The 27,296-nt window shown below is 42.0% G+C and overlaps 2 protein-coding genes across 2 annotated transcripts in view; one reads left to right on the top strand and one right to left on the bottom strand.

Moving 5' to 3' along the window:
* Positions 1 to 27,296, top strand: part of LOC128745208 (uncharacterized) — a 308,635-nt gene that overhangs the window by 195,715 nt on the left and 85,624 nt on the right. The gene's annotated exons all lie outside the window — the stretch shown is intronic.
* Positions 817 to 4,631, bottom strand: LOC128735162 (uncharacterized). Its single transcript, XM_053829660.1, has 2 exons — positions 948 to 4,631; positions 817 to 879 (listed from the first exon to the last, which is right to left on the bottom strand). The coding sequence occupies exons 1-2, from the start codon at positions 4,629 to 4,631 to the stop codon at positions 817 to 819; spliced, it is 3,747 nt and encodes a 1,248-aa protein (XP_053685635.1).

Genomic DNA, 27,296 nt, shown 5'->3' with positions numbered 1-27,296 from the left:
TACATAGAATCTACGCCGGATCTCGTTGAGTGTGGTCTGATGATTCATGTGACAGTATCGCTGATGTACGTCAGCAATAATAAGGTTGGTAACTGGGTGGGACTTAGGCAGCAGTATCGGGCGCTTCCTACATTCCTCTACTAATTCGCAAGCATCTATACGGCCACTCATCCGTAGCAACCCATCATCGGCAAGGACAGGCGTAAGCTTGTATAAAGAACTGCTCTTCGGTAACACGCTCTTCCACGGCATAGATGTAGGGGTTTTTAGCATGGAAACTTCGGCAGCGAACGCTTCGCCCTGAACAAGCTGTAGGATGTAGACTTCCGCCTCTCTTAGTTCGCCTTTAGTCAACGGTCCAGTAATAATTGGCTCTTTAGCACTCTTTTTGAGTAAATTTGCAGGAAATCGTTTAACGACTGCCACGTGACGTAACAAGCGAATCCAATTGGAGAACTTCTCCCATCGAAATAACACACAATCTACGACGTGGTGGCATACATACGGCCGCTCTTCTTCAGAAGTATGATCAAACTTGGAACCAACGACTGGCCACTTATCCTTCTGTTCCCACAAAAAATCTGGGCCACGAAACCAGCGACTAGCAGGAGATAGCTCCGGTAGTTTTTGCCACTTTGTTGCATCATCGGCGACGTTGAGTTTCGTTGGAATCCAGTTCCATTCATTCGGCTCCGTTAGCTCCAGTATTTCACTTACTCTTGCAGCTACAATGGGCTATATTTACGGTGATCGGAGTTTAACCAGCAAAGAACGTCGCGTGAATCTGTCCAAAAGAATCTTTGCGCAGGCTTCTGCTTATGTGATTCCATGATATCGTTTGCCAACCGTGCTCCAATTACTGCTGCTTGAAGTTCTAACCTGGGGATCGAAACATAACGTAAAGGCGCTACTCGTGTCTTAGCACCCACCAGAGCACATTCTATTACCCCATTCTCTTCGAACCGCATATATACAACCGCCGCAAATCCGTTTTCAGACGCGTCAACGAAAACATGCAGTTGTATCGTATTCTGCTCAAAGATGCTGGTATCCTTGCGGTAACATCTAGGCACACTAACATTTTCAACTTGCGGAAAAACTCGCAACCATGTCTGCCATTTCTGCCACTGCTCTTCCCGGATGCGATCATCCCAATGAATGCCACTACGCCAGATCTCCTGAAGTAGGATTTTTAAAAACATTAAGAAGTTAGCCAGCAATCCTAGAGGGTCGTAGATCATCATCATGGTGCTCAGAATCTGTCTCTTTGTAGGAATAGTGCGACCTTGAAGCAAATCAGCGTTGATCCTTGGAGATACTTTAAAGGTGAACGTATCGGTTGCGGTGCACCACCACAGTCCAAGAACTTTCTCTGTTCCCATTTCACTCAACAGGTTCAAGCTTTTCTCCCCAGGTTCCGCCTCCAGTTCTCGCAGCACTCGTTTTGAGTTCGATAGCCAGTTTCGTATTTCGAATCCAGCTTCGATGTGGATGGAGCGGACATCTTTTGCCAGCTTAATGGCATCTGCTTCAGATTCTTCACTGCATAGCATATCGTCGACATAATGGTCCTTCATGATAGCATCAGCTGCCTTTGGGAATTGATTCTGGAATCGATACGCGTTGTGATTCTTTACGTATTGCGCACAGCTTGGAGAACACGTCGCACCGAAAGTCATCACTTTCATCACATATACGTCCGGGCGTCGATCTTGTTCGCCGTTTCGCCAAAGAAATCGCTGACATTGTTGGTCGTTTCTGTTTACCATCACTTGGTGGAACATCTCACGAATATCACCCGTAACCGCAATCCGAAACTCTCGAAATCGGCGTAGCACAGAAGGAAGTGGGGCAAGCTGATCTGGTCCGGTGAGAAGAAAACTGTTTAATGAGGTTCCCGCAACCTTTGCTGCCGCATCCCAAACTATACGTAGTTTTCCTGGCTTGTTGGGATTAATCACGGGGAATATTGGAAGGTACCAGACACGTGGGAATTTTTCAAGCAGTTGCCTCTCCGTTAACTTTTCGATATACCCGCTTCTCAGATAATCCTGGAGTTTTTCTTTCAAAGCTTCGCCTAGGGCGGGTTCTCTCTGCATGCGCTTTTCTAGACACTCCAACCTTTTCAGCGCCATCGATTTACTATCCGGCAGCTGTACGTTGTCGAATCGCCAAAGCAGTCCCGTCTCATACCGTTGGCCTTTCGTGTGTGTCAAGGATTTTAACAGCTGTTCTGCTCGCTCATCATCTTTAGAGAGGAGAGGTTTGGCCGAACGCACTATGCCAAGACTGTCCAACGAAAAGTAAGCTTTTATTGTGTTGTGTAGCTCTATATCGTGTCGCTCGCAGCACGGGCAAGCATGGAGGCTGTGGTGGGCCGTAAAGTTTGGCGCTGTCAGAAGAGATGTTGAGCAAGGTCCGAAGACTGTCCATCCTAGGCGAGTTCTAGAAGCAATTGGCTCATGTTTTCCGCCTTCTCTGCTATCTAATGCATGTCCTAGGTGGCAGTTATCTATCCCTATAAGAAGTCTGGGGCGAACATTATGGTACGAATCACACGGCAAATCTCTTAGATGATTGTACCGACTTACTAGTTTATCCATCTCAAGAGTCTGTCGTGGTAAAGCGAGGCTTTGAACGGTATGAACCTTCGGAATCCAATACGGTTTCGTGTCATGTATTCCAGAGACCTCCAACGCAAGTTTCACGGATCCCACTTCCTGTCGCTGATGATCGGCAGTCCATCCTAAGCACAAGGGATATGATTCTCCACTGAGCCCTAACTCGCTCAAAAGACCATGTTCCATCAGTGTGACTGAAGAGCCGTCATCCAAAAAGGCATATGTCCGAATAGAACTCCTGCGTCCGTGAATCAGTATCGGGATGTATCTGAACAATGCCTTACCAACGTTGCTAACGTGAGCATTGCAGCTCTCATAAGAAGCTCCTGCGTCTGCCTGTGACGTTGAAGGTTGAGGATTTGAATATCGCGGATATCTGGAATCATCGTGTAGCAGCTTATGGTGCATATAAGAGCAACCGTTCCTTCCGCACTCTTCCCTTACAGTGCACGCTCCAAAATGCTTTGCGAGACACTTGCGGCACAACTTATAATTCTTTACCGCAGCCCATCGGGCCCGGATGTCCATGGCAAGAAATCTTTTGCATTCACAAGGATTGCGACATTCTTCGTCGCAGATTACGCACTTTTTCCTCGGGGTTGTTTTAGAAGATACTGGCGAGCCTGAAGCCGAACGACTGCTTGATTCACGGTGTAAGTACACTTCCTCCTTCCTACTTCGCCTGTCGGATTTGCTAGCATAATTTCCGAATGCTGATGGAACCGTTACCACGCACGCTGCTTCAACCAGTGTTTCAAGCCAACTACTAAACTCCGAAAGAGTGACCGTGTCTAGCGTTTGCCGATGTCTAGCCCAGTCGAGCTTGATGGTCGGCGGCAATCTGTCTACAAGCTCTTGGAGAAGCGCAAAATTGCACAGATGTTCATTTAATCCGCAAGCTACAATCGTCGCGCACATATTCTGTACTGCAACTCCGAAGTCAATTAAGGTTCCAAGTTTCTCCGTCTTTGGTGCTGACATCTCTCGTATCTTCGATGCTAATGAATTGACGATCACTTCTGGACGGCCAAATAATGTTCGTAGCGTTTTAATAACGCCGTCGAGACCAGCTGGATATAGCAATCGGCTTCGTACCGCTTCAAGAGCTTTTCCTTTTAAGCTGCGCTGCAGTCGAAGTAGATTCTCCTCGTCACTGAAGCCGCACATTCTGGTGGAACTCTCGTAGGTAGCAATAAATAGCGGCCACTCCTCCGGATTACCCGAGAAAGTGGGAAGCTCTTTCGCTACCGCTTGTCGCGCAGCAAGTTGGCTTTTGCTGAGTTCGTGAAGGGAAATCGCAGACTGTTCACACGACTGTTGATTACCGGAAGAAGGGTTCGCACGAAGATTCAAACCGTCACTGATTGGAGCAGATCTGCTCATGCCAATTTCCATCGCCTGTAATCGCTCGTCAAGCCGCTTCGTTTCAAACTCCTGCTTTTTCGCCATATCTTGTAGCTGCTTTTCCATCCGCGTAATTGCCGAACATACGTCATCTGTGACACGAGATTCAGTTCCTAACGATGTCGAGTTAGCATTAGGAAGTACAATGGCAGGAACGCTCAGCTCGTCCCGTATCTGCTGCTCTTTTCGCTCCAAATTCAGTAGATACTGACGCTTTAAATCGCTTATTGCCTTTTCCATCTCAAGATCCTTCTTACGCAGTAACTCTTCATACGTATGCTGTTGCTGATCAAACCTAGCTTGCATTTGATCCATCATTCTTTGAAATTGTTGGAGCTGTTGGTTTTGCTGTTCTGCAGTCGACATATTTCCTGCTCCACCCTGTACGGATGCCCCACGGGACGATGTGCCCTGAGCTGCGCGCTTCGTTTCACACGACGAACAACTCCAGTCTACATCTTCGATTCCTTCATCGACACCTACGCACTTAAAGTGAAACCACCGACCGCAATCATCGCAACTCACCATCAGGCTATTATCCGGATCTTCGCATATCCCACAACTCACACCCGGCTTATGCCCTTTCGCACGACTACCCTTTGGCATACTGAAGCTTCCCCGATCGCGATTAAACGGAATTTTTAAGAATGTTGCGAACGCAACAAAAAGACAGTTTTCCGATTCTTTAATAACGTAACTTTATTTATTAACAGCCACTGATGACGCTATTAAAAATTCCCTATTGAGTGACATAATAGTAATACATAGTTAATAGATTTTTCGTGTAACATAGTTTAGGTTTTATCGTGTATAAATGTACAATATTTTAGTTTTTGATATTTCAACTTATAATAATTTGATCATGTTTCATGCTTCATGCTTTCATGCGATGTTTTATGGCACTTACGTTTAGTGTCTTTTTCTAATTTTCGTTTTCCAATCAGGTTAGCTTAACTAGCTTAGTATTTTGCTTAATCCTTACGTTTCTGTAGACCGTACTGTAGGTTAAGTATCTGTCTAGACAACAATTAGAATAGTAATTTTTTTTGTAAATATTGCACGTAATCTTAAGTTTCAATTTACCTTTATAGTATAGATTTTATTTAGTGTAAACAATTCTACTAATTTTACGATAATCAAACAGTTTTAATGCAATTAATCAATAATAATTATTAGCTTTTAGGTTTAGTTATCTTCTCGCTTACAAAGCACTTTTTCGTGTTTACTTCTCCCGAGTGACGTTTTAGAGTTGTCATTTACTGACGTTAATCCCACCGGTTCGTTGACGTTAAGGGCGGACTACGGCATCAAAGTAGTTTTGACGAAGGTGCGTAACAACTGAAGGTTGTGACAGCCATCTTCACGACTAACTGCCGATCCCCTTTACGCGGGAAGCTGTCAACCGAGAACCGACTCCCGCACTTTCTCACTCTACCTACTACCCAAATAATATGTAGACAGCACACATTGCACATTCCTGGTCAGTCCTCTAATTAGGTATAAATACCAGGATACCACATCTTGCCCCTGCGTAAAATGGAGAATTCATCAACGTGTGTCTATGAGAACGCTTTACGAACACTATGCCAAGTCATTGAACCTTGTTGCCGTCAGGAGCTACCTGACAGACGATTGAGTTTGCGAAGAGTGGTGTATCTATGTTCTTTAATAATCTAAGCCTATAGAGAAATTGCCTTCCGTTTTGCGATATGTCAAAATGCTACATACCCAATAATATTTAATTCAGACTCGGGCATTTACTAACGGGTGACAACTAAAATTTTGGAATTTTTTTCTCAAGCTGTCAAAAAAGACGAAGATACATGAAGAAGATTTGATTTACCGAAATTAAAGATACATTATCCATTGTTGAATAAAAAATAGTGTACATTTGAAAACGGTCCGTAATCGGCTGTTCGGTGAAGCTTTCGTTTGACGTCGAAACAGGAGCGTTGTACGGCCGTCATGTCAACTTTGTGAACGCATCTCTTGATTCTATCAATCCACTGTTTGCAATTCGTGGTTCTCCAGTTATTTTTCCACACCAAGAAACTTAAAATCCCGTAGAAATCTTCGATTGAACGCACTGAGACAGATCTTCCGGGTCGTGGTTTTTGGGTAAAAGTGGGATCGAATGGGTATTCATGAACGATTGTGTTTTTTTGGCGTAATGCGATGATGCTCTATCCGGCCAAAACACGTATTGTCCATCTGCATGATGTTTTTGTAGAAACGGGATCAAAATTTTCTTCAAACATTCGTCTGGCACAACTTAATTGATAGCCAAATTAGAGGGCATGTTTTTGAAGAAACGAGAAAGAGAACGATATCCTTCTGCGTCCATAATTTTGACTGGTCTTCCACTAACTTGCTTGCGAATAGTTGTTGGGCATCTTAGGATATGGTAAACAGTCGAAGCCGCAACAAATTCGCTTTTTAAATGTTGTACCATATACTTTTTGCCGAGATTTCTATGGCTGTTCGTAGAAGTGTACAACGCGCAAACAAAACAAGGCAAGCATAAACAAAACAAAAAATATTGACAAAAAGAGGAGAGAGAGAGCTAACACATACATACTCTCATTTCTCTCTGAGTTCGTTTGTTGTGGAGTATAGGGGCCTCAAAAAAATTCCAAAATTTTAGTTTTCACCCGTTATATCTTGCCTTTAACCATTACGTCCCCGACATCAGAAATGACATTACTTTTATTTGCACTTTTGGCTCTATCTCCACTAATTTTCAATCGATTTTTATGCAACTAGTCTTAAAAGAACCACTTTAGATGGGCCTTTAATAGAAAAATATGCTGGTAAATTATGGTTCCATTTTCCCGGAGATATTCCAGATCGCGGAGGGATTTTTTTTGACGTCATAAGTACCAGATGAAATAAAATTAGAAATGTGCTTAACTGACTGCGCAAAAGTTATCCATTTTATTTGTAGTCACTAATAATGACTTTTACACTATCCTGTAGAGTGCTGGCTTACGCCTCATACTCCGGAACATTCGTTGTCGGTTCTACCGGAACTCAAAAGTGGTCATTTAGTATTCTCTTCGAAAATATAGCAAATGGGGTATCAAATGACAGGATTTTTTAACACGAGCTCTTTAGTGCATATTTGGATGTATTTTGAGTCGATCTGGACGCTCCGGAGCACCCGGAATCGGTTTTACCGGAACTCATAAGTGGTCATTTAGTATCCTCTTCGAAAACATGGTAAATGGGGTATCAAATCACAGGATTTTTCAACACGAGTGGACATTTGGATGTATTTTGAGTCGATCTGGACATTCAGGAACATCCGGAATCGGTTCTATCGGGCCTCAAAAGTGGCCATCTGGAAGTCTCTTCAAAAATATGGCAAAAAACTCAAAAGCAAGCCTACATGCATGTTTTCGTGCGCCTTGGCGAATGTTTCGGTTAACTGCCGGAAGGCCGCTCGCAAGGGCGTAGAATTTTTTTGCAAGTAAGCTAAAATAATTACCTTCCATAGGTAATTTATCAACCTCAATTAGCTGTCTTGGTTTTTTCAACACTATTCGAAAAAAAGTCCAATTTTTAACCCTGGTTGCCGTAGATTCTTACTTTATTTTCTTTGTTTAGCCATAAGCAAAACTATGACCGAGATATATTATTTAGAAGATCATGTGCTCCGTTTCTGAAGGCCATCAGTTGTAAATCTTTTATTTATTTGGTTTTGTGCTGTTCTTTCAGCTTGGCTTAGGGCTTAGGAAAATGGGTTAAGGAGACTTGCTCCCATCCATCGAGAGAAGACCCAACCGGCACCATATTTGCGATGTTTATTTTCCGACCAAAAAAGAAAAATCTGACCAAATTAAACCCCAGAAGGTTGATTGCACGCTTGATATTTTTCTTAGACACTTCAAGCGAAATGGCCCACGTAAAAACATATATTCACTTCTATAGATTTAGATAACTTTTAATAATAATAAATAGTTTCTTTAATAAGTACTAAAGGGTGTCCCACATCAAATTGCACCACCGAAGAAACGCTAATTGACCGATCCTTTTCAAACTTTCAGACAATATACAATATAACCCATTAATAAGCTTTTGGCATATTTATTTCATTCAACTTCAATACAATAACCGTATACTCGCATCTTACGCTTAACTCCAGTCAAAAAGTTTGGTACAACATCTGACTGCAGCTGTAGCTGTACACTGCTGTCTGTACGTAAATCCACTTTTACTTCATGTCTTTCTCAAATTTGACATCCTTGGGATGCGTCTGTAATGCCTGCTTCTTAATAGCCCAGTATTTTTCGATGGACCTTAGTTCCGGTGCATTGGGGGGGGGGGGCCTTTGAAGGCCATCCTTTGAATAATGGCACGAAGCTATATCCGGCCAGAAGTTCGTAGAGTCCTCGTGTTGCTTCGACAGAGGAAGCAGTCGCTTCTGTAGACACTCCTTTGGGGTAGATCTGTCTGTTTACAGTCCTGATAGTCACGAACGGAGCACTCCGTCTGCCACATGAGCAGGTCGCTTGCCAAATCATGTATTTCTTGGCAAACTTTGAAACTTTCTGCATCCTAACTTCCTCCGGAATACCAAACTGGTGCTGGGCGGTGAAGTACAGTAGCGGCGGAAGCTGCCAAAAGTCCGCCTTGCCGTAAGTGTCATCATCCATGATGAGAAAATTGAGGATTTTCCAGGCGTTTGCGCAAAATAAATTTGCGACGTTGCTTTTCGGGTGACGCCATTTTTTCCAATTTTCGAAAAACTAACCGCGATAAAAATACAGTGTAAACAATACACTCTAGACTACTTCTACCCAAATTTTCAAGAGAAAATATCCAATGGGAAATTTTCTACATCGTTTCTTTCGTGGTGCAATTTTATGTGGGACACCCTTTATTTTGTCTTCTGGACAATATGAGAATATCTTCTATACGCAATTTTTTGATTTTTTTAATATTTAGTCTAGCTTTTGCGTTTTTTAAGGGATATACTCCAGACCACAGCCCTTGTGTAAAGCATTTTAAATTTTCATTATCAGATTGTAAATTTCAAGGAGAAAAAAGAGTTTTTAGGTAATTGCAATAGCAATACGAGAAATGAAAGACTCGAGTACTTTTCCAGAAAGTAAAGAAAGTGTTTATCTTTTTATTTTACATTTTGGGTCCAAATGACATAAAGACCTCAAGAATTATTAATCGTTGATGTTCTAATAGAGCTTTCTGACAGCTCAAGCACCCACACTAGCGAACACGAAATACGCGTGTATATACATGATGTTTACCTCATTTTGGGAAACAGCTGATGCTGGAGGAACAAACCGAAAAATAGCGATTACCAGTTGTGTTTCTCTGTTTGCCACACTGCAGAGCACATATTTCGATCAAATTTTTCATCCTGTTCCAAATTCAAGCACATATTTTGAAAATTTGCTGGTATTTAAGCCAGCGGAAGACGAAACTCATTCTGTACCTTGGTGACAAAGGAATGCATCTCTTTTGTTTACTGTTGTTGTTTGCCTCATTTTCAAGCACCAATACACACATAACTGGAAAGGTCTATAACAACAACTCAAAGTGACGATGTATTTTTTGTATATGAATATTTTCATGCCGTAGATTGGTTTGTTTGAAAATGTTTTGCAATGGCCTAACTTTAGAATCTGTGAATTGAAAGTATAAATATTTTCCTGAAGTCATAGCCAGCTGCCTATTTGTTTTCATAGCGTATGAAATATGAAAATCCTACGTATGATCACTGAAAGTCCAGCCTAACCTAGTCTCACCTAACGAAGGAAAATCTTGAATGAAAAACAAAGTCCAAGCCAGACAGAGTGTCGCTTCCCCTGCATGTAAACGTAACTCTACCACACCATCTTTTCCGCACAGGGTAGCTTAGATAAATATTGGCTCTTCTATCTTACTGCCAAACAGACGAACAGTGAACTTAACTTCTCATTTTGCTCCGGTCAAACACTTTCCTATCTACCCTAGAGCATTACTGAATGAGCGGCAGGCTGCCGTCGCTATCAAAGCAGTCGAGGCGACTCAAATGAAGCAAATATTCTTCGTCCTTTTTCATCCTGTGTTTCGAACAGAATTATTCTCTTTCCATGAGGGACCTAAAAAGACAGACGGTGGTGACACACAAAGTGGTTCGATCTGGATTTTCAGCTTTACCTACTGTGAAAATATTCACAAGTTTGCTGGAATCAGCATCAGAAGGAATTAGATGAACGATTTTAAAGACGCAACACCTTAAGTGTCCCTGCTTGCCTGACGCAATACGTGCAAGGATCTGAAAGAGAAATATTTATGACATTTTCTAAAGCTTTCAACTCCTAATTTACTGCCGTTTACCAGCTTGTGTGACTGATCCAATTTGAACGCTCTGCGGGAGTGGTTCAGGAGTAGGACTGATTCAGGTACTATAATAGAAGACACCCCTTTTGATAGCGATTATAGGTGAGGCTGAAACTGAAAACCACTAGAATAACGTCGAGTTATCGAGATGCGATATTTGAATCGACCCGTGCGTAATTGCATCAGTTCCATCCATTCGGAGTGCTCCTCCAGCTAAGGGACATATTTTTCTTCGGATTCTATAGAGTTATCAAGATGGGATGAATATCGTTACGGTTTCTTTAGGAAATTTTTCATTTATTGTATATTAATTGAGAAGTTTCGAAAGGCGTTAAGAATTGATACCACCTAGTAGCTGCTGAGGTCATCCGTTAGTGGCTGAATACCTGGAATCTTGACCGCAGCTTTGCGAGGACATAACGAAATGAACTTTAAATTATATTTAAAGACAGCAATCGTACGTGCGTGCCTTACGTATTAACACTTCAAAGACGATAGAAATGATTTATCAATTTTTCAATTATTTTTAAGCTTAAAAATTTTAAAAGTTTTACCAGCATCTGTTGCGAATTTGAATTTTTGGCCGACATACGACGCGACTTTTTCAATCATCACCTGGTACAAACGACAACCTCCGTCAAGAAAAGATCAATGCACAATGAACGAACAAAGGTTGAAGTTGAGTGCTGTCATAAATTAAAGTCATCTAATAAACGGAAATCTCTTCTCATAGTGACAACCCTCTGAACCGGGGTTTGTCTATTGTCGGGACACTCAATGCCCAAGGACGGGCGGCGAAAAGCAAACGCAAAAGAACACAATCAACCAGAAAAGTTCAATCGATCCACGCGAACAGGAGCAAGGCCCGATGCGTTTTTGCCAACCCTTTTCCAAAACGTCAACGTAGGATGCGCATTCCTGGGTCTGCATATTTCGTTGCAAAATAGTTCAACGTCAAATGATGACCGTCATGAAATTTAACCAGTTTCCTGGAAATTTATTCGAATTGAGACATTCTGGAGCCCAACAGACATGAAATGTTGAAGAAAGTCCTACAATTTGAACTACTCCTCCCTGTTTTTCTGCCGAAGCTGTTGTACCGTGCGGAATACGGGTGTAGCCTTTGTGTACATGCCGATCAAACCAAACCTCGTCGGTCAAAAGGCTTGCCCTCTGTGAAGTGTTCCGCTCTGGTTGATTGTGATGTAAACTTTGCCGGGGCTGCTCATTGAAAGATCGGCCTGCTTTGTTGTGTGATGAAATTGACTTTTCAACGTCCACATAGATTACCTAGATGGTGTTGCAAAAAAAACAATCAACAAAAACTGTTGCTTTAACACCTATTTTCGCCTATTATTGTTCATTGTTGAGCTGCCGCTTTTCGTTTTCCATTGACGCATTAAATGCGATCCAGAAACGGATCTCTGGGGGATGAACAAAGGAAAAACCAAAGGCGGCAGGGCACAAAACTCGAAGCGTCATTCCTATCCTAGTCAGTTCGCCGCTTTCTTTTGTGTCACCCCCGAAAACGGCAGTGTGCAAAAAGCATTGCCCGTTTCGGTGTGTGTTTCAGTTCTTCTACAGAAGAACTTCAAAAAGTAAAAACACAACCCCGTTTCATCCCCGGTGAGCAATGTCATTATTTATATTTGTTTTCTTAAATTTTTTTTTCAACTTGCTGCTCTTTGCTTTGAGTTTCCACCGACGCGACGCTCAAGTCCGGGTGCTGATGTCAGTTACCGGGCCACCACTTTGATGTGGTTGCAAATACAAGTAATTTTTGTTACGTTTGACCTTTAAAATACATTCGGAGGGTAGCTTCATTTTTGCCTCGTCCTTTGGCTACCCGATTTGAAAGCATAAACTTCATAGAAAATATACTAATTGCTCGTCAATTTCCTGGAATCAATAACAATGAGAAAAACACGGGAAGGAAAAGCTCTTGTGTGTATAATTAAATTGAAAGACAAAACAAAATAAACTGCGATAAATAAAATCATTATATTTAATGGACGCGAAGATGAATAAAAAGCGAACGCTACTTTGTCCCTAGCTAGCAGATCACAGACGCCAGCAGGACCGTGTCGTCCTACGATATTCATCCCAACAGAGAGAACACCACATTGCGCCTGTCGGCTAGGCACCCCGAAGAGCGCACTTCTATTCATATTACACGCGGTGCTGGTGCATCGCCCACAGTATACTGAACAGGCGCCTGTTCTCTCTCAGCTGAACTATACGCTTTCGGGTATCACTCGGGACGGGAATGTCACTGGCAGGACACATTCCGATAATTCTCGACGGTCACGGGCGCTCAGTCCAACGGCAGTCGTGGACGCGTCATCGTCCAGGGTAATTTTCGGAACGCTTTTGCTCGCGGTTCTCCACCTCCACCTCCCACGGTCCACCTCGCGGTTGGTGGGGCAAATTATTAAAAACCTGAAGGGCAATCCGTGGTAAAGTGAGTAAATTACCGTAGAGAAGCACTCGTTCCGGCCGAAGCGAAAGTCAGAAGAATCGAATTTCCGTTCTGTGTTACTGGGGTTTGGGAGCTCGCACAGTGGAGTTTTACTCCCTTGCAGTGTTCCGCTCTCTTCTACTCTCTCGCGGTTTCGTGCTTTTCGTAAGTTCCCAGGTTCTTCAGTACGAGGTGGTGTGATGTAGGCCCGTTAGCTGCCTGTCTAGCAGTCGTAGGAAAAAGTACGTGAAAAATTGGTAACACGAAGTCCACGATTACTTCCGCCTCGAGGCAAAAATGTTGGGCTTTTAAGAAAAATTTTGCTCGAATAGCAAGAAATAAGTGTGAATATGCAACTGAGATAGCTAGTGAAACTGGATAACAGCACGCACGAGAAGCAAGAACGGCGAAACGAGCGATCAATTATTTCCGAGTGAAAAATTAGGATATCGGAAAATAGCAGTGCACGGAAATCCAGCGGAGCATCGTTTCTTACATCATAGGGTTCGAAATTAGGTGAGCTTTTCTTTTCTCTCCCTTTGAAATTATAAGTGGATAAGTTCTATACCGAATCATAGAAGAAGATGGATTGAATGAGCTCAAGGAGTGAATCAATAAAATCGGATGACTAAAAAAGCAAAACCGTTTGTTCTAAACAGAAAATCAATGATTTTTCCTAGAAACCGCTATTTAAAAAAAAGCTAGACAGATATGTTCATGTGCCTCGATATACTCCCGTGTGAGTGTGTATAAGTACAGAATGCTACAGTTTCGAGATGCTAGTGTGTGAGAATGTATGCGTGTGCCAGGAATCTTCATCGAGTGCTAACGTAAATTAATGCAAAAAGGAAAATCGGAAAAACCGACGACGTTGACACTGACGTCCTGACGTTCGACTACACAACCTACAATCACGTCATTCGTCCGATTGTGCTTGTGCTTGAATGGAAGATTTCCCATAACCTACATTGAAAGCAAACACTGTCGGTTGTCGGTTGTCGGTCGCCACATAAAAGCACACGAAGTCGAGCATCTAGAATCGGTGGGCTGTGCAATAAGACTCAATAGATTCTTTTTTTATCAGTATGATTGCAGCCTCTGTGCTGTGGACCGATAATCCGATTGCCAAGTGATGGCGGTGGAGTGGTACGATTTGCGTCTGAAGTGCGTGCTATGCATGGTAAACTTTGAGGAGATTGAGCAATGTCTGCTATCTATTGGCTTGTAATCGATCGAACCGGTAACGTGCGACACAGTCTGATGAAACAACAGAGAAGCTTTTCTTCGCAGGAAATATAAAATCAATTTTCAGGTTAGTCCGCACGACGAAACAGTAAGCGACTTGTGGGAACAGTTATAGATTAGCTTAGAAGCGAAAAAATAAGTTTCTGATCAAATTATCAATGATAACCGTTTATTTTTATAACTTATTCGAATCAACATACTCGAACAAAATTAAAGGGCCGGATTTATAGATTTATTGAATGCGATAATATCTTTTAGCGCTCCCCTCGCGAGGCCTCGGCTTTGGCGAATGTTAGTAGGTAGTTTATACTTTAGTAAAATATTAGTGTCAAGTTTAACACTCTAACCGCATGTAGACTCAAAATTTGAGCTTCTTTTGAGTGTATCTTTCATGCAAAAAAATAATATTAATTTGATCGCATCGTTTTACGATGCGTTAGAAGGTTAACGCGTTATCTTTCTACAGAAATTATCAATCTACTTGATTCATTCCATTCACACATTTTTGTAAACACAATAAACTACAATAAAAGGTACGGATCTTAAAATTTTCTATTTTAATTTTATTTCAATTCAACTTGCAAAATTATTGACATAGAGCTATTTCTTTCTGGAAGCTACCTGGTATAGGGGGTCACCCCAGAAAATCTATCTCGAAAAGTGGTCAGGTTTTGAACGCGGTTTTTTGATCGATTTTTAATATTTTTGAACCAATCAATCGAAAAATAAAGCATTGTCCAATTGGAAATCCTCGCTTTGTGATTGATTGGAAAAAATCTGAGGGGTTGTGCACAAGACACGACCGCATAGGTGACGCAGTACTACGTAAGTCTCTTTGTAGCGATAGTAGGATGTATCTCTGTATGTAATAATACGATTCTTCATGTATACAACCTACATACGCAACGTTTATCCTAGTGATAACATTGTATACATTCAATGCTCAAGCGATTTCGGAGTTATTTCCATGAATTGATTGAATCTATTTTATTAAAACGAATCGAAGTCACACTAAACCAAACAGTAAATAAATTTTCATGATCTGTTTCTACGTTATATAGTGCTTTTCCTCTGATAATCGGTAGATGGTACGCGCGAGTTTTCAAAAAGCTGAAAAATTTGCGCAAAACTTTTCTGCAGTTTACAAAAGAAGAACACTGATAATAAAGCATTTACAACCTGCAGACGTTTTGGAAGTGGCAGAAAATATCGCCCGTGACCAGAAAACTTATTCCCGCCATTTGCAGATCGTCCGCAACGGCGAATAGTTCTGGCTTTGGTTTTCAAAAGGTCGCATAATGCATAATAATTGATTATGCGTCCTTCTGAAAACTAAAGCCAGAGTTCAACTTGTCTCTCATTACCTGTGTTATTATGGTATTAACTGGGCAAGAAAATATAATAAACTCTTCAACCGTTGTGTAATCCTTAAAAGGACCAACAGACTGCACTAACGCACCTAACGTAATTCTCTTTTCGGTAAATTGAAGTACCGATAACAGCTAACCAGGCATGGCTTGTTGCAACGGACCAGCCAGAAAGCCTCACCAGCTATACGATTGACGAAGCCGTTCGTGTATGGTCATGAATCACGATGAAATACCAGTCCAGGTGGCCAACTGCAAGTGACGTGGCATAATTCTGGTCGTTTTGTAGTCGCGAGCAGCATGTTTCCTGCCAATTCCAAAACTTCAGCAGCCAGATATTCCATCACAGCAGACAGCAGCGATCCTTTCCTCAGCAGCCGATAAACACGACCAACTGACAACGATGTGCACCGTAAGGCAAACAATGTTTCAAATACAACCTTTAAAAGTACGCCACGGATGTGACTCGAAAGCTGCCGGTCCGATGTGTCGCAAGATATCTGCTTACCGATGTGTCGCCAACGAAAGCCGCTGACCGATTGACGATGCGCAGTAAAAGGCACAGCAGCCAAAACCATATCGTTCACTGGCGGATGAGTAGATGGATTCTTCGGTTTGTTGGCGTCTCGCTTGGTGAATTTGCATGTCTTCGTTGCCTTATCCGGGGAAGCAGCAACAGCTGAAGCTCAACAATTTTCGATCGGGTTATATAGCGCGTAAATTAAATACAATCATAAGGAAGCTGTACGCATACGCCGCCGCACGAAGCTAACAATGTACAAAACCATTATTAGACCGGTAGTTCTTTATGGACTTGAAGCCGTGACGCTGCTTACGGAGGACATACGCGCCCTTGCCGTGTTTGAGCGGAAAGTGCTGCGGACGATATTTGGCGGAGTACAAACTGAAAGCGGAGAGTGGCGGAGGCGTATGAATCACGAGCTACAGGCACTGCTTGGGGAGACTCCCATCGTACATCTAGCGAAAGTTAGCAGGCTACGGTGGGCCGGACACGTCGTAAGGATGCCGGACGACAGTGCGACGAAAATAGTCCTCTTCAACAACCCCACCGGCACCAGGAACAGGGGGGCCCAACGTGCACGATGGCTCGACCAGGTCGAAAGCGATTTGCGACTTCTGAGACGACTAGGAAATTGGCGACGAGTGGCCCAAGACCGAGTTGAATGGAGACGAGTGCTTGAAACAGCACGAGCCACCCCGGCTCTATGCTGCTGAAGAAGAAGAAGAAGGAAGCTGTACCTATAGCTTATATCGTATATATTTCTGTCGTCCGTGCTTGGGAAACATTGACGTGGGAAGGCAAAAAATGAAAATAATTCAATTTTCCAATGACGCACATTGAAAATCAATAGTTTTCTATATTTTCAATATTTTCCAAATCGATTTTCCGATCAATTGAAATTCTTAGAAGATTTTCCAATCGATTGGTGTAAGAATATTGAAAATCTATCGGAAAACCGCTGAACTATTAGCGCTCAAAACCTATCATTTTTCGTGACGCTCGCATTTCTCGATTTTTTGGAATGACACCCTATCTCAAAACTTGCCGTAAGACGTAGTCCTACGTCAAAAACGTCTTCAAAGTTTTAACGTATCCTTAGAAAAAACAAAAATTTCCGCGTCCCACAAGTCGAAGATTCTTTATACGATTACGGCGATTAAACACACTTCTGACCTTCTGTCAAATCTCGACGGACATGGTCAATACGTCCTCTGCGGATGACGGTGGTAACTTTTAGGTTGTAGGGTAGCCTGGGGTAATATGCACCGTTTTAGGAAATCGTGGTTTTTCCTTGTTATAGCTTAAAGCCAATCCAGCTTTTCACGAGCGATAATGGCGGTTATTGAGCACAAGTTTTATGGATTGCGGCTTCGCAGTTTTCGCAAACTTTAGGGAGAATGAAGTTTTTGGAGAGTCTTAGTAGAATACGAAACATAAAATTTAAAAAGAAGAAAACTTAACTTTAGGGAGAATGTCCAAATACGCAACGGAAAGTTTCTTATCAAGTCGCTGACGGGAGCAAACTTGGCAACAGCTCGATCAATATGAAGTTAATGTTTGCCTCTGTTTAATTTGCACGATTGAAAAAAGTATTCTGAGCCGATGCTTTCAGAAAATTATAGCCGAAAACCACTACAAAAGTTTGAATCCGTCCAGTTATGTTCCATTTCAGCTCATCTGCAAAATTAAACAATGTTTACATTTTTACACTCGAACAACAAACAATCATGGATGTTTCCATAATAACTCCGTCAGGCCGAACTCGACGCTCCTGCAATGAATGTCAAATGATTGTGCCCACTTGTGCTCAATAGCCGCCATTATCGCTCGTGGAAAGCTGGATAACTAATACCCGAAAAACAAGCGCTTAATATTGCGGCGGTTATGAAAAATCCGCATGCAGCGGCGGTGATAACGCGCTCAGGAGATAACCGCGAGATAAACGCAATATTTAAATTTAGGTTTTATGGTTTGCAGTTCTACAAAATAACAGTTTTGTAGCATGGTTTTGACGAAAAACAATTGATTTAGTAAATTTTCATGTAATAAATTGCAGAAATTTACTCTGCGGTGATCTTTTGATGGTTTGGTTCAACAGTCAAGATAACCGCGATGTGAGCATTTTTCTTGCAATCTGCAATAGGCTATTAGACAACGAAAATGTTCCTTGAGTATGAGTATGTGAGCATATGCGCATTTTACATTTCATTGGAAGAATAGTGAAAAGCGAACGTATCCAGCTTTCCACGATTTATTGCAGGAGCGTCGAGTTCGCCCTGACGGAGTTACTATGGAAACATCCATGATTGTTTGTTGTTCGAGTGTAAAAATGTAAACATTGTTTAATTTTGCAGGTCAGCTTCAGCTGAAGAGGAACATAATTGTACGGATAAGAAGTTTTATGGATTGTGGCTTCGCAGTTTACGGATATTTCAGGGAGAATGGCCAAATACGCAACGGAAAGTTTCTTATCAAGACGAGACGTTGTTCGAGAGCAAACTTGTTAACGGCTCGACCAATATGAAGTTAATGTTTGCCTCTGAGTGCACTCGAATGTTTAATTCGCACGATTGTAAAAAGTATCCTAAGCCGGTGCTTTCAGGAAATTATGGCCGTAAACCACTACAAAACTTTGAATCCGTTCAGTTATGTTCCACTTCATCTGATCTGCACAATGAAACAATGTTTACATTTTTACACTCGAACAACAAACAATCATGGATGTTTCCATACTAACTCCGTCAGAGCAAACTCGGCGCTCCTGCAATGAATGTCAAAAGATTGAGCCCACTTGTGCTCAATAGCCACCATTATCGCTCGTGGAAAGCTGGATTGCGTTATAGCAACGATGTGTTCCTGATAAAACGGGATCGAATTGGTAAAATGTCTTCGACGTGGTAGAGAGTTGGCAATAAAAACAATCCTTGATTTCTGTAATGTAACAGGACTGCAGTAGATGCGTTCTTGATTTTGTTAAATTGTTTCCAAATCCACATTTCCTCGAACGCAAATGTGATGTTCTTCTCGTAGTTGGTACAGTGGACCCCCGTTCGTTTGAACGATTCCTCATGCAAACTAACGGGGTTAGTTTTTAATTTGAACTGGTAACCCTAAATATGCTGGAACTTGTGTGAACTGGCTGCCCTGCTCTTTGTTATTGTTTTGGTGGTTTGATTCAGTTGGCAGTTGCAAGCAGCGAATATTCATTCTCCGATCGGATTTCTACCATAATCGTTGGGAAAACGCAATGTGAAACAGATTAAACACTCTAGATCAGCACAAACAAATCGTGTTTAAGTGAATTGTCTGCATAAGCAAATGATGTCATATTGAGTATGACGTTTGAACCATTTTTAATTTGCACGTCGTGCAAACCAACGTGGTTCAAATTAAAAAGTGTTCGGATTAAAAACGGTCAAACGAACGGGGGTTCACGGTACTCGTTTTCTCGTAGTTTCGTACTATCAACTGATGGCTGTTGCCCTGACACTACTGGGCGGTAAACAGCGCGTTTAGAACACCTAAATTACGTAACTTTTACATATGACAGCAGCGGAGGAGAGGGGAGACGGAGTTATTTCGGGGTTATTTACGGTATGTACGAGAAAGCTGGATTGAGAAAACTTCCGAGCGATCACTATCCTGAATGCCGCTTACAAAGCGCTTTCCCGAGTGATCAATAGAAGATGGCCAATATCCAATATATTCGTGGAAGGTTATCAGGCCGGCTTCATGGAGGAACCAAATCTTCATCCTGCGGCAGATCCTTCAAAAGTACCGTGAATTCCAAATCCCCAACGCATCACCTATTCATTGACTTCAAAGTCGCATATGATATTGTAAACCGACAAGAGTTATGGAAAATTTTGGACGAAAAAGACTTTCCGGGTGAGCCTACTAGACTTATCACAACTACGACGTTTGGGATCCAGTGCTGTATGAGAATCTCGGGTGGATTGTCGAACCCATTCGAATCTCGCAAGGGACCTCGACAAGGAGATGATCTTTCCTGCCTGCTATTTAGCATTTCGCTTGCAGGTGTTTTAGGACGAGCGCCGATCGAAATGCAGAGCTCGATTTTCAATAAACAAGGACCTGCGAGGACTCGGAGTTTTCGAACGGCGGTTGCTAAGAACCATCTTCGGCGGTGTGCAAATGAACGGTCTAGAGAGACGAACTCGCGCGTTTCTGAGGCGCACCCAGTATTCAGAAAGTGGCTAAAGCTGAACGGATACCTTGGACAAGACATGTTGCTAGAATTTCGGACAACTATCCTACAAAAAGGGTTTAGCTAGGGAGGTGGCTAGACCAGGTGGAACTTCTGGCGAGCATCGGGTGCTCACAGTACTGGAGACTAGCTGCCGTGAACTAAATTAGATAGCCGAATTACGTTATGCAGGCTTTGTCATAAGACGTAAAGCCAAGTAAGTGAATAAGCTCTATACTGCTTCCAGAAAAGAATCCAAATGTCTCACAATTTTAGTTTCCTGAAATCTAATTTATTTATGATGTACCTATTATCCTAGGTCTTGATCTTACGGCCCAATTATGTCACTGCAGGACATTAGCAACTTACGTGAGAAAAATTTTCATATTCCTCACCAATTTTCCTCCTGCTAAAAAAAAAGTTAGCGAAAGCTAACCAAAACGCTAATGGTTTTTAAAAATCAGCGAAACCGTTAATCGCTAACCAAAATGTAGCTCAGCCAACTTAGCTGTTAGCGGATTAGCAGAAATGTGCTCACCTCTGAGAAACTTTGAGCTTTTTTATTTGATGCGGTTTTTCAGGGAATTCTGTAGAACGAATGAGGTATAAAATTCTTCTTCAGGAATTTGTTCTAAAAAAGCCATTTAGCATCATCAAAAACGGCACAATCGTATTTCGTTTGCATGCAAATTATTTGAACGATTCTTTGCCTTAGCTTGTACCTAGCAATTTCAAAAATCAGTCCTTCTTCGTTCACTAGACAAAGATTTGCCAATTTTCTGCCATTTTCGCTGATAACTGCGGGTTTCTTAAAAAAACACCATACATTCGGATAAGTTTGAAGGTTAGCTGCATTTGCATTTCTGTCGCTATTGGATTTCCTGTCATTGGCCAGACCTTATTCAGATCATTTCAGGACTTCACACCATATGAATTTCAATGCTGCGTCAATGCATCCGTCAGTGACAATTTGACAGGTCGAAATACTGTCAGAATAAAGCTGACAGACGCGTTGACGTACAACTCTGTTTCGCCCTTTATTTAACAAATGCCTACTGCAATTTAATATACTTTTAACATAAATCAGTGAACTTAAAAAAAATATGCATAACTCATAAGATAAACAAATGGCGGCATATTTCATGTGTATCCATGTTCAAACTTTATTTACACCCCTATTCTGTTTTTCGAACGAACCTTTATTTCGTTCCACTTGTTTCGAACGAGATGTGTTGCCCATTTGATTTCGTTCGAAATACCAATTCGTTCGAAATATAGAATAGCGGTGATAGTGTAGTTCAGTTCTGTTCCGAAAACTTGTCGAGTTGCATCTCTAATAATGAAAGTGATGATTTAACAATGATTCCTTTCGCCATTAGGTGGTTTAAATTCAGTTTTACTATAGCTCGTCGCCCTCTTCGTGAAAATGAACGTCATTTTCACTATGCTACATATTGAATCGGTTATATAGTCCTGAAAAAATTAAAATTTCTTGCAATAAAGATGATATAGGAGACTCACTGGACGTCCTAAGGGACAATTCAGAGGAAAAACAATTAAATAACTGACAGCACAAAATAACACCGGATAACTGCACGGGGGGATAAGGGTTAAATTCTATGAATTTTAAATGACCGCTAAGATTGCTTCGGTTGCTTTGCAGTTATCAGTATCGAATAAATCCCAATCCGGGATCTACCACCCACTTTTGCGCTTGTCACAACAGGGGCACCAACAACTTGTCACATGACGGCCAAAGTGCACCACCGTATGCTAGCACTAATAACGGCATAACCGTATTTCATATATTATTCAATATCTGCTTGTCTCGTACCTACCACGCGAATGCTCGCTTCATCATCACCAGCGTGATGGTCGTTTCCGGAAATCCATTAGTCTGAGCTGGTAGTGTACATTGCGAAGCTCTACGTGCTTCAGTGCTGTGGTATGCGATCTCATTTTTGTTCGCAATATAGGAAGGGGTCCAACAAAGGGCACACTATCAACCAGAAAAGTGTACTGTAATTTTCCTACTGAATTAAATCAGAAAATCCGCACGATTGATTAGTCTGACAAAATGTAAGTTTAGGAATGTTTTTCATTCAAACCCGAAATAGGGATATGGTTAGCCATATGCCAAACGAGAAAGTATTACCACCATACCGGCTTGAACGTGACATGGAATGTTGCTCTAATTAATCCCCCGACACGAATAATGATGGTCATTTTGGAAGAGTAGATAATGGGTGCTGATAAACATGAATAAAACGTGACATGTTAGGTTCACACTGCATTTTAATTCCATCGGCCAGAAACTAAGCTTAACAATAACTCGTACAATGTATCGGTAAAATTACTTTTCAAATTGAATTTGATTGCTGCTTTATTTTTCTTTCTGATTGAGCAATAAATTCAGCCAATTACAGTCCGTTCAAAACAATCCAATCCTTTTCAATGCTAAAATCCAGCATACAAATCCGCAATAATGCAAACGGATTGCCTACGCAGTAGGCGTTTGTTCGCTTCTATGGAGACGCAAGGTTTGTTTTGCTGTCTATAAATAACAGTACGGCTCCATTGAATGTGTCTGCGCTGACAAGTGTCTATGATAGAGGCAATCTATTCGAATGTTCACAGCACGAGCTAGCAGTGATTCTTCTCCGTACTTATTCGATTACCGTCGTCCATTGTAGAAGCTCCGCATTACCGACGCGCGAAGTTACGACGACGATGACAACGCCGATGGTGCTGCTGCCATACAGCAAAAAGCGACACGCGCTAGGGTTTTTAGAGCCTCCGAAGGTACGCGTCGCCTTTCGAGTTGTCTGCCACGTCGGTGGCGCTTTTCTGTCGACCGGCTTTAATTGTATTACAGCAAACATTTATCTGTGTAAATAATGCTGTCAGGAAACGAGATTAATTGTGATGATTATAACCTATTATGACTGTGGCATTCATGGACTTTGCCGGAGGAAAACACCCATGGAAGCATTTCACAGGCATCCAAAAATGTGATAGAGTTTATACCCGTTGATGAATAGAAAATCAGTTAATGATGAATTTTTATCTGAAAAACGATGAAGTCTTGAGCATCGTATCTCATTTATCCGATTTTTTTAAACGAATTAACAATGAAGATCGTAGATGCGATTGAAGATGCCCAATTTGAAAAAAACTTATTTGTTATTTCGTGGTTTCATAATTTAAAGACCAAAGAGACCCTCGTCCTCGGCTGGATAATGCGTAACATAGACCACATAGTGGTCCTTAGCCTCTTATCTAGCTCCTCCTATTCCTACCTCCTCGCGGTACGAACCTACCCCGGTGGAAACAAAGGTCGTATACCAACAAGGAAGGAGCAATGTGTAGCAATGGGGAATTGTCTTGTCAGCCGTGTGCGTCTGCCAGGGATGGCTTGACGGTTTCTCTACCAAGTGCGCGGTTGTCCTCCAGGTTAGGAGCGGCCCGCGATAGCGTCCGATCCGGAGCGGGCGGCGTGAAAGAAAATGCTAATTCAATTGGGCTATCTCCTAGCAGGTAACACAATCAATAGGGAAGCATGTGTGAAGGACCTTGGTATACACCTTGACGAGCAGTTGACTTTTAAACAGCATATTTCCTATGTAATAGCCAAAGCATCTCGTTGTTTGGGATTCATAATGAGAGTGTCCAGGTTCTTTACGGAAATTTACTGCCTGGAATTTCTCTACTGTCATTGGTTTGCAGCGAACCTTTAATATAGTTTCTTCTGGATTCGCCTACCACATTCCACAATCTAGAATTAAGGGAAACTATTCAAGTATACTTAAGCATCAATACGACCACCCGTGTCTTTTGATAGGTAACAAATAAACTAACTTAGGAGTGTCTACAGCATGCCCGCTCCCGTTCTCGAAGAGATCCGGTAAAAAATCAGTCCACTAAAGAATAATAAGCCAGCCAGTGAGGACCGACTCCCGCTAAAACTACAAAAATGGCAAAGAATCACTAGCAACAGCTCTTCATTGGATAATTTCAAGGATTTGGGAGCAGGAAAATCTACCGGGCGAGTGTATGGAAGTTGCGTTTTGTCCCATCTACGAAAAGGGCGATCGACTAGATTACTGTAATTATCGCGGCATTACGCTGGTCAACACCGCCTACAAGGTGGACTTGGTTACGTCGTCTACCCCAATTTAGCAAAAGATTTCGTAGGTCAATATCAGACGAGCTTAATTGGGGCCAGTGCCACTACAAATCCAATTTTCACTCTCCCACAAAGTCTCCAGAAATGTCGGGAGTACAACGTGCCGACGCATTATACTTTCGTGGCTTTTAGGGCAGCATACGATAAAGTCGAGCGCGAACAGCTATGGCAAATAATGCACGAGAACGGGTTTCCGCAAAAAACGGACGCGGCTGATCAAAGCTACCCTGGAGCGAGTAATGTGCTAAGTGCGTATATCGGGGGCACTCTCGAGTCCTTTTGAATCGCACAGAGGGTTGCAGCAAGGGGATAGACTGTCCAGTATGTTCGACATCGCATCACAGACGACCTCGACATCATTACTAGAAACCTTGGGACGGCGGAGGCAACGTACGTCAGACTACAAACGGAGGCTAGGAGGATTGGTTTACAAATTAATGCGTCGAAACTCAAATATATGGTAGAAAGAGGCCCAGGGGAAATCAACGTTTGGCTCTGACGGACAGTGACTATTGACAGCGATGAACTGGAAGTGGTTGATGGGTTCATAACGACTGTGCAGTGAAATTCGTTCTCTTCAAGAATCCTACCGGCATCCGGAGTAGAGGGCCAACTTCCAGAACCGAGTACAGTGGAGAGGAATTCGTGATACACAAGAGCCATCCCGGCTTTATACTGCCAGAGGAAGTAAGATTCAACGATGTGTAGTTTTATCTTTTATGTTTTGAAGTAAAAGTTCTGTAAAGCATAATGGCATAGTGGACAATGCTTCGTTTTTACCTGCTTTCAATTTTTCCAAAAAAAAGTAACCAAATTTTGTACAAAAATACATTTTCAAAGTTCGATAGTTGTATTTCTTCATAGAATTGCCAATATTCTGCCACAAAACCATAGCCCCTGGTATTCGCTATCTACAAATTAAGCTTATAAGATTACTTAACCTCATTTAGCTCTGTATGAAATGCAATAGCTTCTATCTGGTCGCTTCTATTCACTTACTTACCATTCGAAAATGAAAGGCATAAAGCACCACATAAACTAGAATTTATCGGTTCTTGTGTTACCGCGGCGGGTTTGCTGCTGAGCTACCAACGAATGCGACCTCAACTTTTTTTTCTATCCCTACGGTTAAACTGCAGCTTTGCGAAAAATTACATAACGGAATTATATTCCGCCGTTCAAGTCCACAACCACTTTCGCACGAAAATATCGATTATCGCTTCAGTTCCGTGCTCTCGCCAATATCAAGAATGTCACAGGCTGCCAGCATTATACGTCCCAGGTCCCAGCAGCAAAGGGTACGCAGAATGTATTCTAATCAAGGGGGTTTGAATCACAAAAATAATACCTTTACTTTATGCATACTACCACCTACTACTTAAACCGTAACCAACGTATGAGCTTAAACTTAATGATTGCCAATTGAACCGGCTTATACTTATTTCCTTGGGACCAACCGTTTCCCGTTCGGTACAAACCAAACGAAATGAATGGTTTCGGTTCCTTTGGCGACCCAGACTATCTATTATGCAGCAGCATAGCAAAAATAAATCCCGAAGGGCTATAAATACTTCGGCAGGGTAATATGAAGCAACTGTTTTCTTTTTGCATCCGCTTTTCTGGGCAAAAACTGGAGCATTTTTTTTTTCTCCCACAAGTTTTCGGTAGCGGACTCACTCGCTAGAGAAATATGCTTCGGTAACGAGCGAGCGAATGTTATTCATTGATATTAAATAATGGTGGCACATTTAAAAATCGATCGATATTTTTCAACACGAAAATTGTAAAATTTCAACGTCTTGTTTACGAAGCTGTAAAATACGATACGTCCTGAGATATCGCTCCTCTATATACTAAGTCCGACAAGGATACGGGGACATTTGCATTAAACACAATAAATTCAGATAAAATAATAAACTAAATAAAAATTCCGAAACGTAATGCAGATTTTGTGCCAGCTTTCCGGTAATCATTTCGCTACGAATAAAACACTTCCGACTGGCAGCAGCGCATTTAGTGATATTTAGGTGTATGAAAATGTACCAGCAGGATAAAACTTTCGGAGATGAATAATCTTATGCTTTATATACGTATAAATCACTAGAAGAGAGAAAAAATAATTTCAAACAAAACAGCTCGGCATGGAGAATATTTAATTTTACGTAAAAAATTTTACTTTTCTTCCGTAATTATGGTCTACTTTAGAATTCATTAGGGGTATTCACGTAGCGCTTGCTATGTTGCGTAAACGGTGTATTTCGTGTATATACTGCCGCTATTCGCATTACAATCACAGTTTCTATGGAGATGGAACTGTTATGCGAGTAGCGGCAGTAGGGTAAAGGATCCATATTTCGCCAGGAGCCATATTTCGCCAGTTGATGAATCCGAGGCCTTTTTGCATGTTTTTGGTGGACTTAAAAGAGGTTATTTGACGAATTGGTAAAATTGATGTCCTCAATTATAATTTGATTTATTTTGAACAACCTCCATCAACAATTCCACGATCTTTCCACGCACAATGTGACGGCGTATCTGCCACGCTTGCGTTGAAAAGCCATCGTTCTGATTCTGGAGGAATCTCAAAATTCTCTCGTCCGTGGTGCCAACACTGTCCTGGAAGTACCCTATGGAGATATGTGCCTTCGGCAAGTCCTTCGTGTCGTTGGCCCGTGGATGTGCCTCTTCCCACGGGACGAGAGTAGATGCCGTGTGCTCCAGCCATTTGACCGTGTTCTAGCCAGAGCAAGCCAGTATCAAGTAGCTGTTCTTGAACTGGCAGCTCCTGAACTTTGGCCTAATGTCTGGAGTCACCTGATCCACAATGTAATCCAGAAGAACGGCGCGGACAGTCTGAAGCTGATCTGTAGTTAGCAGGAAAACGGGATAATCAGCCGTAGTAATGGCAACGCTGAAAGCATCCACTATTTCCCTGTATGT

Source organism: Sabethes cyaneus, chromosome 1 (genome assembly GCF_943734655.1).
Source record: "Sabethes cyaneus chromosome 1, idSabCyanKW18_F2, whole genome shotgun sequence".
NCBI classification, from domain to species: domain Eukaryota; kingdom Metazoa; phylum Arthropoda; class Insecta; order Diptera; family Culicidae; genus Sabethes; species Sabethes cyaneus.
Note: the sequence above shows the minus strand (reverse complement) of the source record. Positions and strands in the feature narration are given on the sequence as shown.